The 17,202-nt window shown below is 37.6% G+C and overlaps 1 protein-coding gene across 1 annotated transcript in view; it reads right to left on the bottom strand.

Annotated features, from left to right (window-relative positions):
* The window catches only part of TMPRSS11A (transmembrane serine protease 11A), a 57,933-nt gene extending 41,074 nt beyond the window's left edge, over positions 1-16,859 (bottom strand). Inside the window, exons 1-2 of the mRNA XM_061145581.1 lie at positions 16,732-16,859; positions 1,016-1,137 (exon numbers count right to left, since the gene is read on the bottom strand). Coding sequence (XP_061001564.1) covers positions 1,016-1,137; positions 16,732-16,859 — 250 coding nt within the window. The remainder of the gene's footprint in view (positions 1-1,015; positions 1,138-16,731) is intronic.
* Between the last annotated feature and the right edge of the window lie 343 nt (positions 16,860-17,202).

Here is a 17,202-nt window from a genome sequence, read left to right as displayed (position 1 = left end):
GGATCTAGTTAAGAAAGGGGGCCTCAGGATGGTCTGTCTCTGAGGGACATCTCTGGACTTGGTAGCACTTTTTTTTGGCCCCTCCAATAACTAATCTACATGGTCCATCTTATAATTGAACATTATACTCATAGTGAAGGGGCTTCTATATGTTAAATGAACTGACCTGAGAATCTTTTGCCATTGGTGTAAACTATGGATAGGGTTATTATATGAGGCCCAGAACTATGCTTTTAGAAGCCCTGTAAAGTTCCTAAAAGAATCTTCACTGTTCCACCAAGTCTGGGGAAGATGACAACAGATAAGTCCATTCCAGTAAAAACTAGTTGTTTTTATCACATATGTCTGTGGGAGATTGACATTGTGGGCATTTATCCAAAGTGTTTTTGCATTCTGCAGAGTAATGAAATATAAAGAGAATTCTGAAATGAATTTTTGTGGAATTATAAATATATCCGGTAATAGAAAAATAATCCCTGAATATTGTTTTTGAAAGAGTACATCTTTTTCTGTAAAAATAAGTAATCATATTGCATCACACTTGTAGTTTATTAATCATTTCAAAATTCATTATCTCATTGGACATGTATTTGTTTTCCTCTAGAAATGCTAATAGACAGAAAATGCTGAGTAAAAAGGCCAATTTTAATCACCAATTCATCAAAATTTTCACTTGCATATATATGAATGACTAGAGTTTGTTATGATTATTGGTAAATTTTAGACAATTAATATTTTGATCTTTTGTGTAGACGCTCAAAAGAATACTAGATTGTGAGCTCCAAGGAGGTGAGAAATTTATCTGCTTTGCTTAATGCTGTTTCTTGGTGCCCTGAAAAATACTCGAACATAATAGACAGTCGGTGATGAAGTGATTGTAAATTAAACAATTCAAAAGGTGGACATTTACTAGTGAAAGTACATTATTTTTGGATGGAATTAAATTTGCATATGTACAAATGAAGCTTTACAGAAAAAATGAATCAAACTGAGCAAAATCTATAATTTTACCTACCAGAGACTAAGAAGTGAACCAGAAGACCGATAGCCACAGCGACCACTGTCAGTAACAATACAATGAGAAGGGCAATCATCCATGGTTTCAGACCTCTGCTCCGGGTGTCAAATCCTGTCACTCTGCAAAAAGGAAAACTCATGAGTTACTCTCATGTTGCAGTGGTTACAGGCTTTCTGGTTCTTCTTGGATAAGGGCATATTGCTTTAGCCTACCTCAGCAAGAAGACAGTTGTCTTGAATTTATGTCAAGGTTGGGGTTTCCCAGGTTGTGCTAGTGGTAAAGAATCTGTCTGCTAATGGAGGAGATGTAAGGGAGGTGGGTTTGATCCCTGGGTCAGGAAGATACCCTGGAGCAGGAAATGGCAACCCACTCCAGTATTCTTGCCTGGAAAATTCCATAGACAAAGGAGCCTAGTGGGCTACAGTCCATAGCGCCATAAAGAGTTGGACACCACTGAGCAACTGAGCACTTAATCAAGTTCACCTTGGCATTAAGGGAGGTATTAAGAAGATCAGGATCTGAGAATCCATACTACTGCTCCTAGATTCTATTTCTAGAGGCATTGGATGGATCTCTGTGGTGGCCAGTCTTAGCATGTGGTACAAAGTAGTACCTATGCATGAGAAAGAACTATTCCTTCTTTCTCCAATAGTCTTTTTAAAAATCTCTTTATCTATCTATAGTTTTAAAGTTTACAAAGTGATTTCAAATCTATTATCTTATTTACTTTTTAATCTTTCATGTTTAACTATTATAAAAATTTTCAGATACAGAAATTTAGAAAAAATATTATACTAGAACATCATTTTATCAGTTGTTAACATTTTGCTATAATGGCTTTACTCATTTTTTTCTTCTGTATTTTAATGTAAAATAGAAGATCATGATTTTTCATAATACCAAATCCATCTTCAGGTTTCCTTTTTTGTCCCTATTATATTTAGAGACGGTTTGTACAAATCAAGGACCTCATAGTAGTGTGGTTGTTATGTCTTTTAAGTCTTTTTAAATATTTGAGTACTGATCACTTTTTAATTTTTAATGACATTGACTTGTTGAAGAGATCAAGCCAATTTTCCCTTAAAATGACCAGCTTCTGGACTTCTCTGAATGTTTTTGTGTGATCTCATTTAATTTGTCATTTCTTGTGAGTTTAAATTTAGATCTAAAATACTTGATTAGATTTTAATGCATTTGACAAAATATTTCAAAAGTGATACTATATATTTTATATTGCATCACCTCTGAATTAGAGGAAATTACCACAGTTTAGGAGGGACGAAGTAAATCTTTGCTCTTTCTCTAGATATGCTCAAGAATAGTGCTAATCACATTGTATTAACTTTATTTTCATGTATATTAGCCTCTACTTACCTGTGAACTCCTCAATGTGTTGGGCTTCCCCTGTGGCTCAGATGGTAAAGAATCTGCCTGCAATGCAGGAGACCCAGGTTTGATCCCTGGGTGGGGAAGATCCCCTGGAGAAGGGAATGGCTACCCACTCCAATATTCTTGCCTGGAGAATTCCATGGACAAAGGAGTCTGGTGGGCTACAGTCTGTGGGGTTGCAGAGTCAGACACACTTTCTGTGTGTTAGTCGCAAAGCAGCTAACACTTTCCTCAATGAGTTAAACTAGTCTTATTCATTTTTTTTTTTTTTATTATTAAGATCTAATAAGGTATCTAGTACAAAGTGAAAATTTTATAAATCCATGAGAATCAGGCAGGTATTACATCAGCCTTTCATATGAATTGAGTGAGATTGAGAGAGAGGATATGGTATTCGTTAGTCAAGAGTCTTGAAAGGACATGTAACTCATTTTCTAGTGTTCCTTCTCTGCCATTTGCCATTGTAATCAATTTATCCCTTTCATTAGAATTTATCTTTTTTTGTGTGTGTATTGATAAGCTAAATTCTTTGGGGGCAGAAGCTATTTTTCATGTTTTACAAAATTTAGTGCATTGATTTACTGTAAGTAGTAGATGTTGTTTAATCACTAAGCCATATCCAACTCTTTGCAACCATGAACTGTGTCCAGCCAGGCTCCTCTGTCCTTGGGATTTTCCAGGCAAGAATATTGGAGTGGGTTGCCATTTCCTTCTTCAGGGGATCTTCCTGACCTAGGGATCAAACTCAAGTCTCCAGCATTGCAAGCAGATTCTTTACCACTGAGCCACCAAGGAAGGCCACTGTAATAGACTTTTAAACAAATATTAATTGATTTACAGTAAGTCTTTTAAAATATAAAATATCTTCATATATAAATGCCAGCTTTATACAAACTATTTGGATCTAAGTAGTCAGGTGATAGTTTGGGCATAAGAATTACATTTAGCCAATAAACCTAGTAGAATTTGAGGACCTGAGTTCTGTTGGTTATGGAAAATACTGACAATGCACATTTGACTGATTAAAAAGAATCTAGACAACTCCCTGTGGAAAGCTCTTTCCACAAGAGCTAAGGTGCCAGAACATAAAAACAACAGACAGAAGCTTCAAGAGAGATTACATTACTTAGCCTCTTAGTTGACTTAAAATCTAAATTCAGAAATGAAGGAAAACTTATAGACTATTTAGTACAATGCAGCACATTTCCAGTTAAGGAAGCTGAGGCCTACAGATGATTAAGTGACTTCTTCAATATAGAAGAACTAGCAATCATCTCACGCTCCTGTCTTTTAACTTCAGGGACACTATTTTTTTTTCTCAGTGCCAGAGTAACACTCTCCCCTCCCCAATGCTGATTGCATTTTAATACTTAACTAGATTATTATAATACACACACACACATATATATTCATATTGGACTTCACTGGTGTATCAGATGGTAAAGAATCTGCCTGCAACGCAGGAGACCCAAGTTTGATCCCTGGGTGGGGAAGATCCCCTGGAGAAGGGAATGGCTACTCACTCCAGTATTCTTGCCTAGAGAACTCCATGGACAGAGGAGCCTGGTGGACTATAGTCCATGAGGTCGCAAAGAGTCAGTTCATTCTTCATTTATGGTCATATATGATCATTTATTTTCTTAGAGAATCTTTTTTTTATTATTTTATTTTTTTTCATGTATTTTTATTAGTTGGAGGCTAATTACTTTACAATATTGTAGTGGTTTTTGCCATACATTGAATCTTATCAGTGTATCTTCACTTCATTCAAAACTAAAAATAGACCAAAGGAGAAAGACTAGATCTCAAGGAAATTCACAAACTTTCAAGTTTATCTTCCCATCATGACATAGTTCCTCTGAGTAGTACAAATGAGGATAGTAGACACAGCAAGATCACATCCCCACCATCAGGAGTTATGCAGACTCACATTATTACAGACTATGAGAATGTTTCAACACTCATTGACATGCTTCTTCAAGTGCCCTGGCAGTCACGTCCCCAAGCCCATAAAAGGAGCTGTGAACATTGGGGGGCAGATGGTGGCCAACAGACAGGGATGATACATTATCATTTAGAGCATGTCTCCTTTTTCAGAAAACCTTTGGGGTATGTATTGGGTGCACAATGCCAAATTGCGAAAGCTGCAGGGTTCATAGGTTAAAGCCATAGCTACTTAATCCTATATGAATAAACTTCAACTCAATATCGACTCTGATGAATATGAACAAGAAATGCATGAAAGCAAATATACATCATCAACCACCCATTATGAAGAGGTTCTGCTAGTGATTTGCATCATATCACTTCAGATTTGAAAAGAAATATACTTCATAAAGCCTTTTGGAATCTAGCCTGTTTGTAAGTAGAGATGCTTAAGCATGTTTTTTTACCTGTTTTACCTGCACCCATTAAACAAACACTGGTGTATTAATTTTCTGTTGCTGTAACAATTACCACAAAGTTAGCAACTTAAAACAACAGTCACTTATTCACTCACAGTTCAGTACATGGCATGGCTGAGTTCTCTGCTCAGGATCTCATGAAGGTGAAATCAAGCTGTTGTTTGGGACTGCAGTCTCATCTAACATTTGTGACCCTCCTCCAAGCTCACTTAGGTTTTAGGCAGAGCTCAGTTCCTTCACAGTGAACCAGGATTCCTATTCCCTTGCTGACTGTACAGTCAGAAGCCTCTATTGGCTCCTAGAGGTTACCCATGTTCTTTCCCATGTGGCCCACTCCATCTTCAAAGCCAGCTATGGGGAATCTTCCTCCCGTCAAATCTCTCTCACATTCTGAATCTCTTTCTCTAGGTAGAGTCTTGTTCTTTTCAAAGGTGTCATCTGATTAGGTTAGGCTTACTGTCATCTCTCCACTTAAAAGTCAACTGATTGGGAATTCCCTGGTGGTCCAGTGGTCAAGAATTCACCTTGCAATGCAGGAATGTGGGTTCACTCCCTGGCTGGGGGACTAAGATCCCACACACCACAGAGCAAGTAGGACTGTGTGTCTCAACTACTGAACTGGTGTGCTGTGGATTACACATGCCACAGCTAGAGAGTCCATGCACTGCAAGGAAAAATCCTGAATGGTGCTATGAAAATCCTGCGTGTCACAATCAACCAAGACCGGATGCAGTCAAATAAATAAATGTTACAAATAAAAAAAGTGATTTAAGATCTTCATTATATCTGCAAAATCCTCACTCAACAGCACCTAGGTTAGTGTTTAAATATGAAGGAATACATACACAGACATATGGAAATCTTGGAGGATCTTAGAAATTTTTTTCACAATGGAAAATATAACTTTCATAAAAAGGGACAGAAATCTGCAGTCTTCAGAGGAAAGCATGTGAGACATAAAATATTCTGTAATTTTTGTGGAGTTGGGAAGAGACTATTAAAAGGGAATTTTATTTTAATGATAAATCATAAGACTATTTTATTCAAGTAACAACTTGGGAGAATACAAAGTGAACTCGTATAAAGTAGGAAAAGAGCTGAAAGTAATCCCTAGTTGTGACCTAATTAGCACATTGCTTTCCTTTAAAGAAAGCACAAGTACAGAAGACATTTATTTAGAGTAACGTAACCTATAATCTGTGTGAAATCCAGTTTATCCATTACCTTCCTTAAGTTTGATTATTCATTGTTTAAAAGAGTTTATTTATGGTATGATTTTTCCAAAGATGTTATCAATAAAAACATGGTGATAATATGCATAATTTTGTGACTTTACTTTCTGCAAATTTGAAGACTGAAGGATATACACCTTGAAGAATATACAGAGCAGCATGAATTGTTAATGATCAGAGTTGGGATGTTCATTTTCTCAGTAACCAAACTCTAAGCTGATGACTTTTAAATATGTGAGTTCAAAGATGACTTGAGTTAGCAAAAGACATTATGAATCCCCTCCTCCATTAAGATCCTCCTCCCTTCCTAAAAAGACCTCCCCTGAAGGCCTTCAGGTTTATGGAATATGGTTTATTCCATAGTCAACTACATGCCCTTTATCATTTTATCTACAAGCCCTAAATCTTTACTTTTTAGCATTAGTTTTCTGCTTTCTTGCAGTTGCATGTTATCATTATACAAATCTAGATACATGTGATCATTATACAAGTGCCAATTTACAGGCAGGTTATATTCCCATAAATCTTCATAGAGACAATTTCCTGAGGTTTAAGATACACTAAATGATTTAAAAAGGTTTATTATTGTTAACCTTTTGATTATTGGTTAGCTTCCCAGGCCAAACTATAGTCTACTTAACTGGTAACATAATTGTCAAAGGTGCTAAATGCATTGAATTCCTGGGAGCCAATTAGTATAGGAAACTGCTCTTCTTTTCCTAGCCTGGCACTCATCCCTGGAGGAACATTCTTATAAACCAAAGTGCCAAAATCTCCTTCCATCAATAAAAATCATCATTCCCATTGAGCAGCTGAACTCAGTCATATGTTACAGTCCATGGGGTTGCAAAAGAGTCAGACATGACCTAGAGACTAAACAACAACAGCAGATGTATTTACACTGATGTGCTACTCCATGGAATGCTTCATTGTTAGAAGGTTAAGGAAAAAAAAAAAGAAACAAAGAAAACTTCCAATGTTCATTCTGTATTTAATTTTCAGCTGTGAATAAAGTGAGGGCTGTGACAAAGAAGGAGGGGCAAACTTGAATAAAACATCATTGTGATGCCAGACCAAAGAAGATTGTAGAAAATAATGAAGAGATTCAAGCTGAACTGAATTCAGGTGACTCAGAAAAAAAAAGTGAGAAGACCAGAAGAGGCAAGACCCTACTTCTTTACCTATTTAGGGAAATACCTTCACCCTGGTCCAAAAAAAATGATCTCACTGACCAAAACGGAACATAACTCAGCATTTGAGTCTGGAAGAAGAAAACGTGAACTAAAGGGATTAAGAACACCTTTCCTGGAATCCCTATGAATGTACTCACCCTCTTGGAGGGATCCTCCCACCCCTGCCTCTTCCTGGCATAGACAGTTACTCACTGCTTATCATATCTTCCTGCTGGGCTGGATTTGCTCTGAATCCTGTCTTTCCTCTAGCATCTACCCAGCCCTAATGTGTCCCTTCTAGATTTCCCTGTCCTGATTCAGTAAGGGGGATTTCTCTAGCCTTAATCTGAGAAATGACTGGCATTTAATTCTCTCACCTTCATATATAAGCAAAACAGGGAGTTTTATTGTGGTAGTTTAGCACAAAGTCTAAATAAATGGCATTGAATTTAGGTTTCAGATTAGAGGTAGAACAGAGTCACATGTTAGTTTTCATTAATGCAGCATGATTGAATCCACGTGTACTGGCTCCAGATTGCTTAAATCCCCACTCTTCTACTCATTAGCCTGTTATGTAGGGCTAGTTACTTTTTCCTCTATAAAATGGAGATAATAGTACTGCTTGATCAAAGAATTGTTGTGATAATTAAATGAGCTAGTGTAATGCAGTGCATATGTAGCACCTAGCAAGCACTATGAATTTGCTAAAAACTAACAAGACAGTAAGATTTAATTGATAATTTATACAAATTTAGTGATCAGTATGTAACATGGAGGTTTTAGCCTGTTATTTTGACTTTAACTCTGAAGATACAGTGTTTGAGTATATTAGAGAAAGAACTTGCAAATTAATAAGTCAATTAAAATGAGTGTTCAAAATGAAATTAAAGTGTAAAACATGAATGCTTGCAAAGACTTTTCAGGTCTTTTTCTCTAAATGAGGATAATGACAAGGAGAAATCTAATTTTTGCATTTATGAGGTGATAGGAAGAGAGAAAGTTGCTCAGTCGTCTCCAATCTCTGGGATCCCATGGACTATGCAGTCCATGGAATTCTCCAGGCCAGAATACTGGGGTGGGTAGCCTTTCCCTTTTCAGGGGATCTTCCTAATCCAGGGATCGAACACAGGTCTCCCGCACTGCGCGCAGATTCTTTACCAGCTGAGCCACAAGGGAAGCCCAAGAATACTGGAGTGGGTAGCCTACCCTTCTCCAGCAGATCTTCCCAACCCAGGAGTTGAACTGGGGTCTCCTGCACTGCAGGCGGATTCTTTATCAACTGAGCTATGAGGGGAGCCCAGGAAGAGATGCCAGTCGTCTGGGTGCAGGACAGCAATCTCAGATGAAGAAGTCATTTGATATTTTATCTTTTATAAGAGAAATAATTGAGATTTTAAGTGACTGCATCACCCAACTAATAAATTATAGGAAAGAGTAGAGGTAAGGATATCGCTAAAGGCAAATGCAAGTGGATATTCATGGCAAAGTTGGAACACTAAGGACTATCTCTGAAAGGTCAAGAAGAAGATGACAAAACCCACAGGAAAAAGTCCAAGATTTAACAGAAACAGCGAATATATGAATCAAGTATACTTTGACACAGTTTCTACATTGAGTTTCTTGTTAGTGAAGAAGTAAGGATGGTCAGCACAATTCTAGAGCGTATTGTAGAATTTGTGTAGGTGAGGCATAGGGCGTCATAGTAATTATTTGCTTTGCCTCAATCTTTAAACCTGACTGGCCAACTCCTGCAAATCCTCCAAATCCTGGATTAATGTTCCTTGAATTTATCTTAAAGAAAACATAAAAATTCAGTGTTTCTCACTGTCCCCTTTTTCAAGGAGGTTCTAAATAATAGCACTGATTCCCCGTATTACTCCTATAATTTACTTCCCGTAAGCTGAAAACATTCCTCTAAACACATAAATATTCATTAAAAAGGAGAATTTTTGGTGTTTATAATCATGAGACTTGATATTTTTAAAAGAATACTTTGGAGAATGTGAAATAGGAAAGATTGGAACTACTGCTTTACAATATCATGATTTCCATAGGCATGGAATATACATTTTCAAATTCAATGAATTTGAATAAGCAAAACACCAATGCTAGACATTTGCATTTGTTTATTCATTAATTTGTTCAACAAATATATGTGGAGTGCCAATTTTGTGTGAAGTACTGTAGACCCCACCTAAGGATCTCAGAGACCCTCCGACAGCTACTATTTGCTCACTAAAGAACTGATCCAAATGTGTATTTTATTAGTGAGGAAGGAAATCCAGTGAAGCTCACTGGGCTTAGGGGCTGATCTTGTCAAGCTCTCATCTTTGAAATTCCCCAGGTGGAATCCTTGCCACCTAGAGAGGTTGCAAGTGTCCAGGAGAACTGGACTTAAGGATTTGTGTGTTGCGGTACTCTGATTCTGGTATCACAGATCTGTCGACACAGAGAAGCCCCTTAACATCTGTTTTCCTCAGATTCCTCATTTTAAAATGGTAGTTGATTTCTGTTCTGCGGATTTCACAGGGTTGGCCTGACTATTATGAAATATAGTCATACACATATAAATGAAATAATATATGTAAAAATGTTTTGGAAATGGCATACATATAAGCAATGGTGAAATATTATTGTCATCATGGATGTTTGAAACCACTATTTTAATTGTATCAAAGGTTATGCCAGTAAGCAAACCTTACTTTGAATAAAAACCTTGAAATAATTGTTTTCTTTTATCTTTAATATTTAATAGGAAAAATTTTAGGGAGTAAACATATTTTCCCCAAACTTAATTCATCTTCTTTCTCTCAGCAAGAAGTCCTAACATTTCCAGTTAAAGGCAAGTGTCTCAGCAGCTTTTGACTTCCCAGTCTGCATTAGTTCCCAATGTCTGACAATAAGGTGTAAGAAAAAGCAGGTGAAGGTAAAGTGTTACAGAAGATAAGTTTAGTCAGATTGCTGAAAGGAGGCTTTTCTTAAATCAAATTAACACCTTCTTCCATCCCCTCCAAAATTAGAAGCAATCAGGACACAACATAATATAGGTTTTCATTAACTTCTTCTAAAATCCCAACTATTGAATTTGGCAACATGAAATAAAGCTAATAATGATTTTAATACAAAAATACTCATTTTAACTGTAAAGATTAATTAATCCAGCTGCTATAATAATTTCTGAACTCTTACAACATCCAGTGAAGAGTGAATCCACGGAGGACACCTCATAGGCAGTCCTCCAGAAACACCGAGAATCTAGCCATTGACAGAGTAGACAGACAAGCCATTACTAAACAAGACTGAACTTACCGATACATCATCTGCAGGAGGAAGAATATGATCTCAAGGTGTGTGCCCACTCAATCTGACCTTCTAATCAACTGTATGACATCTCTAGATATATTAGAGGTCTACGACTGGGAAGAAATAAGGAAACGAATTACAAGCTCTTGAAACTAGTTTGACAAGTCTGAACAGAGAAGCCTCAACCCATAGAACAGCTTGAAGAAAAGAGCCCAGAGAGAGCATAGTCCCAACAAGAAAGCAATATTTCTTTCTTTTTTTTTTTTTTTTGATATTGACTAATTTTATTAAAGGAGAAGAAACTGGTTCCAGGGATTTGAGTGAGAAATACCTTAGGAATGCACTAGGATTAAGAGTTTAAAGAAGATTATTGGTAGGTATACAAATATCTTAAAGAAACCTTCACATAAAAAGTTCTTAATAAAAACAATCAGTTATTCTTAAAGCCTAGATTTATAATATGACTCATGAAATACTGTTAAACTTTAGTTGGACAAAAAAATTGCTTCCTTCCATATGCTGGGGCTTCCTTGATAGCTCAGTTGGTAAAGAATCCACCTGCAATGTAGGAGACCTGGATTCGATCCCTGGGTTGGGAAGATCTCCTGGAGAAAGGAAAGGCTACCCACTCCAGTATTCTCAGGCTTCCCTTGTGGCTCAGTTGGTAAAGAATCTGCCTGCAATGTGGGAGACTTGGATTCGATCCCTGGGTTGGGAAGATCTCCTGGAGAAAGGAAAAGCTACCCACTCCAGTATTCTGGCCTGGAGAATTCCATGGACTGTATAGTCCTTGGGGTTGCAAAGAGTTGGATACGACTTTCACTTCACTTCACTTTCATATGCTGCCAACTTCTTTCTCACTTAGTACTCTCTTGATAAAAAGATAACCTTAGATAAATCCAACTTTTTATGATTCTACACCTGTAACTTATGCAGGTATACAAACCTGTAGAAAAACACACAAATTGATAGATCTAATTTTAAATTTCTGTCTGCCATTCTAAAGTGGCTCCTACTGCTGCAGGCAATCAATTTATAGTTCATAGGCTTTTCCCTTTCTCACACTCCTGAAGAGCGATTTTTCACCTCTCTTCTTTACTCAAATCCCTTCACTTCTCACTATTAGCTGATGACTTTGCTTCCTACATGATTATCTTAGGTTGCGGAAGCTGCTGTCACAAATTGCAACAAACACAGACATTTAATCTCTCACAGTTCAGGAGACAGAAGTCTGAAATTAAGGTGTCACCAGAGCTGCACTCCCTCCAAAGGCTAAAGGGAGCCTTTCCTTGCCTATTCTAGTTCTGGTGGCTCCAGGAATTCCTTGGCTTGTATCTAAAAACTCCAATCTCTGTTTCAGTCTTGACATGGATATCTTCTTTGTTCTCTTTGTGCTCCTTCCTTTTCTGTCTCTCTTTTTTAATGTGATAAAAATACAGATCACAAAATTTGCCATTTTATTTATTTCATTAAAGATTTTTTGATGTGGGGATTTCCAAGTATTGAATGTGTTACAATATTGTTTCTGTTTTATGTTTTGATTTTTTGGTTCTGAGATGTGTGGGATCTTAACTCCCTGACCGGGGATTGAACCCACATGTTCTGCAACCATCACCGTCATCCATCTCTAGAACTTTTTCATTTTCCCAAACTGAAACTCTGTACCCATTATACACTAATTTCTAATTTCCTACTTCCCCTAGACTCTGTAAACTGCTATTCTATTTTCTGTCTCTATTAATTTGATGACTCTAAGGACCTTAAAGCTACTTTGTGTTAGTATAATCATATAGTATGTCTTTTTGTGACTGGCTTACTTCCCTTAACATCCTCAAGGTTCATCCATATTATAGCATGTGTCAGGATTTCCTTCCTCTTAAAACTGGAATTGTATCCCATTGTATACATACATATCACATTTTGTTTATTCATTTGTCGGTGTACTTGAGTAACTTGAGTTACTTCCACTTTTTGGTTATTGAGAATAATGATACTATGAATATGGATATACAAATATCAGTCCTTGTTTTCATTTCTTTTGGATATATACCCAGAAATAGAATCATTGTTCATATGGTAATTCTCTGTTTCATTTTTCGAGGAACCACTGGCTATGGACTGTTTGTGTCTTCTCAAAATTCATACATAGAAACACTAAGCCACATGTGATGATAAAGGAGGTAGGGCCTTTCACAGGTGATGAGGTCATGAGGGTAGCGTCATTATGAATGAGGTTAGAACCCTAATAAAAGAAACTCCAAAGAACTCTGTTTCTTCTTCTGCCATGTCAGATCACAGCAAGAAGATGGCTATCTAAGAACCAGGAAGCAAACTTTTAACAGTCATGGATTTGCCTGCACTTTGACTTTGAACTTCCCAGCCTCCATACTATGAGGAACAAATGTTTATTAGTAAGCTACCCACTCCATGCTATTTTTGTTATAGCAGCCAGAAAGAACTAGGACATGTCATACCACGTTCCGTAACAGTTATATCATTTTATATTCCACCAACAATGAACACGTACTCTAATTTCTTCATATGTTTGCCAACACTTGCTATTTTCTGTTTGTTTTTTTTTTGGTATCCTGGTGGGTGTGAAGTGGTATCTCACTGTGGTTTTGATCTGAATTTCCCTAATGATTAGTGATATTGAGCAACACGTGTGTGTGCTTAGTCGCTCAGTCATGTCCAGCTCTTTGTGATCCCATGGACTGCAGCCTGCCAGGCTCCTCTGTCCATGGGGATTCTCCGGGCGAGAATACTGGAGTGGGTTGCCAGGGGATCTTTCCAACCCAGGGATCACACTAAGGTCTCCCGCATTGCAGGTGGATTCTTTACTGACTGAGTCATCAGGGAAGCCCAAGCAAACTGGAGCAGGTAGCCTATCCCTTCTCCGGATCTTCCTGATCCAGGAATCAACCCAGGGTCTCCTGCATTGCAGGCAGATTCTTTACCAGCTGAGCTACCAGGGAAGCAACATATCATGTGCCTATTGCCATTTGTGTATCTTTAGAGAAATAGCTGTTTAAGTTTTTGCCCAGTTTTGAATTTGGTTGGTTGTTTTTCAGTTGCTGAGTCATAGGGTTTCTTTATATATTTCTGGCTATTAACCCCTTATTTGATTTTCAAATATTTACTTTCATTCCATGGGTTGCCTTTTCACTCTGTTGATAGTGTCCACTGATGTACAAAAGTTTTAAATTTTGACATAGTCCAGTTTATCCATTTTTTTCTTTTGTTGCCTGTTCTTTTGGTGTCATGTTGAAGAAATTACTGCCAAATTCATATCATGAAATTTGTCTTCCATTCTTTCTAATCCACTGCCACAGATATCATCTATAAGCATCTGACCCACAAATATCTTTAAATATTTATTATAATTCTTCTGATTTAAAGTTCTGCTTTCTGGAATAGTTCTACATGGTATTGTTTCTGATATCTCAAATTTAAAATGCCCAAACAAGATATTGTTCTCTAATTTCCCTTCATCCATTCTCAGGTCTTCTACATCTATTAAACTGTCATGACTTGCATTTATTCTTTTCAAAATCTCCTTCTCATTAACATAAGAATCTATAACCCACCTCCACTCAGTCACAAAATGTTAACAAACATCCTCCTAAAACAATGAATTACAACAGTTATTTGGGGGTGGGGGAGATGAAGTAATGGAACCATTTACTCTAAATGAATTTTATACTGAAATTAAATACATGAGCAAATCACACTGAAGTAATTCTGGTTGAGTTGAGCAGGGCATAACTGGAATCCCACTTACTTAGCATTTCTGTCTCCTGAGAGATGGTCCCCTTGAAAGCTATTGCCCTAGAGGTTTCAGAAGACTGTTTACCCTGTTCTATGCAAAAGAAAGAAAGTGACTTGGATTATAATCTAGGAATATCATTGGCATGGATATCATACTGTTTATATCTTACATTAAATAGAAAAAAGGAAGAAAATTTGTTAATATATTAATTTCAATCAAAATTGTGAGTTAATGCAGTTACAGGTATTAGTTATAAATATAAGAATCTATTAAAATTAAAAGATTAATGTTCAAAACCTTCCCTTACTCCTTGCACCTCTGAGAGATGAAAATATGTCATTTATTTTGCATAGAATGCCAGGGTCACCATTTACTGCTTACTCTAACAACCTAGAGAAATTTATTCAAAGTGAGAAAACACTCCTTCCTTCAACAATAGAGATGGGTCATCAATTCTCCAGACTGCGAAGGCTGACAACATTACTTGAGAATATATGCTTTTCCTTCTGTCATAAGTCTTCTACTTTCATAGCTAAACTGTTGTTAAATAAAGATTTCCTGTGTTCTTGATTTTTAGCTTGAACTTGAAATTATATGGGAAAATTAAAACTTTTCCAGGTTATCTGATCTGAAGAAAATATAGAAGGAAACAATTTGAAATTGACTTTGTGCATGATATGATATATTATAGAATTTGGGGGTCATAGGACAAGTGTATACATAATTTAACTAAGACTAACTGCAAATATCAGTAGTTCATGAAAGGTTTACATCCTTCCTTGCCCTTGCCATTATTCTCCTTGCTTATTAGGTATAAAGCCATGCCTTACCTTTGCTTTAACTGTTTTTGAATAATCTGAATACCAATTCTTTAAGCATTTGCTTTATATGCTTGCTTCTTTTTTTATAAATTGCTATTTCATATCATTTGTTCATATTTCTAATGTGGTTGTTTCTTTCCTGTTGATTTGCAAGAGTATTTTGTATTTTGCTAAAGATATCACTACCTTTTCAGTTTTAAACATTTTAAATATCTTTTTTCCAGTCTATCCATGGTGTTATTTACCTAACAGAAGCAGTATACAAACACACAGCAGGCTTATTAAGGCAAGCATATTCTTGGAAAATGTGGGACTTCTCTGACGGTTAACTTTAATTTGAAGACTCCCCATAGGCTAGGTCAAATTTTCTTGCACCTGCACTAGCACATGATACTTTTTTTCCTAACTCTTCTTTTCCCTCTCTACTACACAAATTTTGGACCTGAACTGCATCCTGAAGGGTCTCTTTTTCTCTTCCAACATATGTCTCATTTTTTTTCACAGAAATTTACCCCTATGAATCTCTTGTGCCTTAAATCCAACTGTGGGGTCTGATTGAGTGATTTCAGAAAATTGAAGACCAAAAAACTCATTTCCCCACCTACTGGTAAAGAGGACATTCTGAGTGGCATGTGAGGCACAGATAATCCCTGGCAGGAGGTGACACCTAATTTGCTAAAGATTTCGCCAGAGATCTGGGAAAACTTCCTGGTGGAGGGGACATGATTGTAGGGGTGATGGTTCAGCAGTTAAGGGATGAGAAGGGGGAATGCCTACAAAGATAGTAGAATTGGCTGGTTACTGTTAAATTGTATCATTGCCCTGCAGAGAGATAAGGAGAAACTGAAGGTTGTTGAAAATCAGTTAAAGTTTAAGCATGCCTGCCAATGCAGGAGACGTAAGAGACGCAGGTCCTCGGAGGAGGGCAAGGCAACCCATTCCAGTATTTTTGCCTGGAGAATCCCATGGACAGAGGAGCCTGGTGGGCTATAGTCCCTGGATCTCAAAGAGTCAGACACAACTGAGTGACTAACACACACACAAAGAAAACCTGGAATCTTGAAATGTAAGATGGAGACAGGTGGAAAGATACTGGTATTAGTCCTGCAGATTTCCTGAACCTCACGAGCCAACAACAATCTTTTAGGAGCCAACACTTCTCCCAGGCTGGAAGAGCTGCAGAGCTCTCTCCCTCACGTGCAACCAATGGCTTCTTGAGATATCCCCCCTCCTCTATTGACAACCATGCCAATAACTCAGCTAAGAATGCGCTGAGCCTGAGAAGGAGGTAAGGAGAAGAAGTTGTAAGAATTAGTGAGTATGTGCTGGCAGAGGAGTACTCCTGTTCCTGGCATTGGGTTCTGAAGTTGCTTGATGGAGGAGGGCTGAATTGAAGATGGGGTAAGTAAGAATCCATTGACCTTCTTGAGGTAGGGAATTTAACATCCTGGCAAGGACCAAGGAGATTGGGCACACTTGCGAGAGTAGATCTTAACCGTCTGGAGGAAGCACAATTAAGACTGAGTGAAGCAGAAATTCCCTAGTTGGTCTGGCAGATACTTAAAAAGGCCAAGGAAAATGGCCATTCTGGAATGGGTGTTATATGAAAACAGAAGACCCACCGGTGGATATGTACCGTGGGCAGGCCCATGCCGCTTACCAAAGCCACCAGGACTGAGCTGGTGGGAGGGGCTTGGGCATAACTAAGAAGTTCAGTGTTGGCGCTCTTCTGCAGGTGAAGGCTGACCATGATGCTAATAACTACAGATCTGGGCTCTCAGAGTGAAGCAGCACTCGGAGGAAATCATGTTCTTAGACTTCAGTTCACCAGTGCTGGAAGCCTGGAGGAGTGAGGGTGAGGAAAAGAAAACCTGAAAGCATCTGATCATTTGCTATCTTTCCCAGAAGTTTCTCTCCTTTGTATGAATTTTCCTGGATACTTCCAAAATTGGTGGTTTGGGTTGCTGAGTCTAGACTGGTGTGAAAAACAGGTGAACATTGTCTCAAGGCAATATAGGGCAAGGCAGGGTCCTGGGGGACCGAGTAAAACTTAAAAAAAAAACTTCTTTCAACTATTTGCTCATTACATTCTA

Source organism: Dama dama, chromosome 6 (genome assembly GCF_033118175.1).
Source record: "Dama dama isolate Ldn47 chromosome 6, ASM3311817v1, whole genome shotgun sequence".
Lineage (NCBI taxonomy): Eukaryota > Metazoa > Chordata > Mammalia > Artiodactyla > Cervidae > Dama > Dama dama.
Note: the sequence above shows the minus strand (reverse complement) of the source record. Positions and strands in the feature narration are given on the sequence as shown.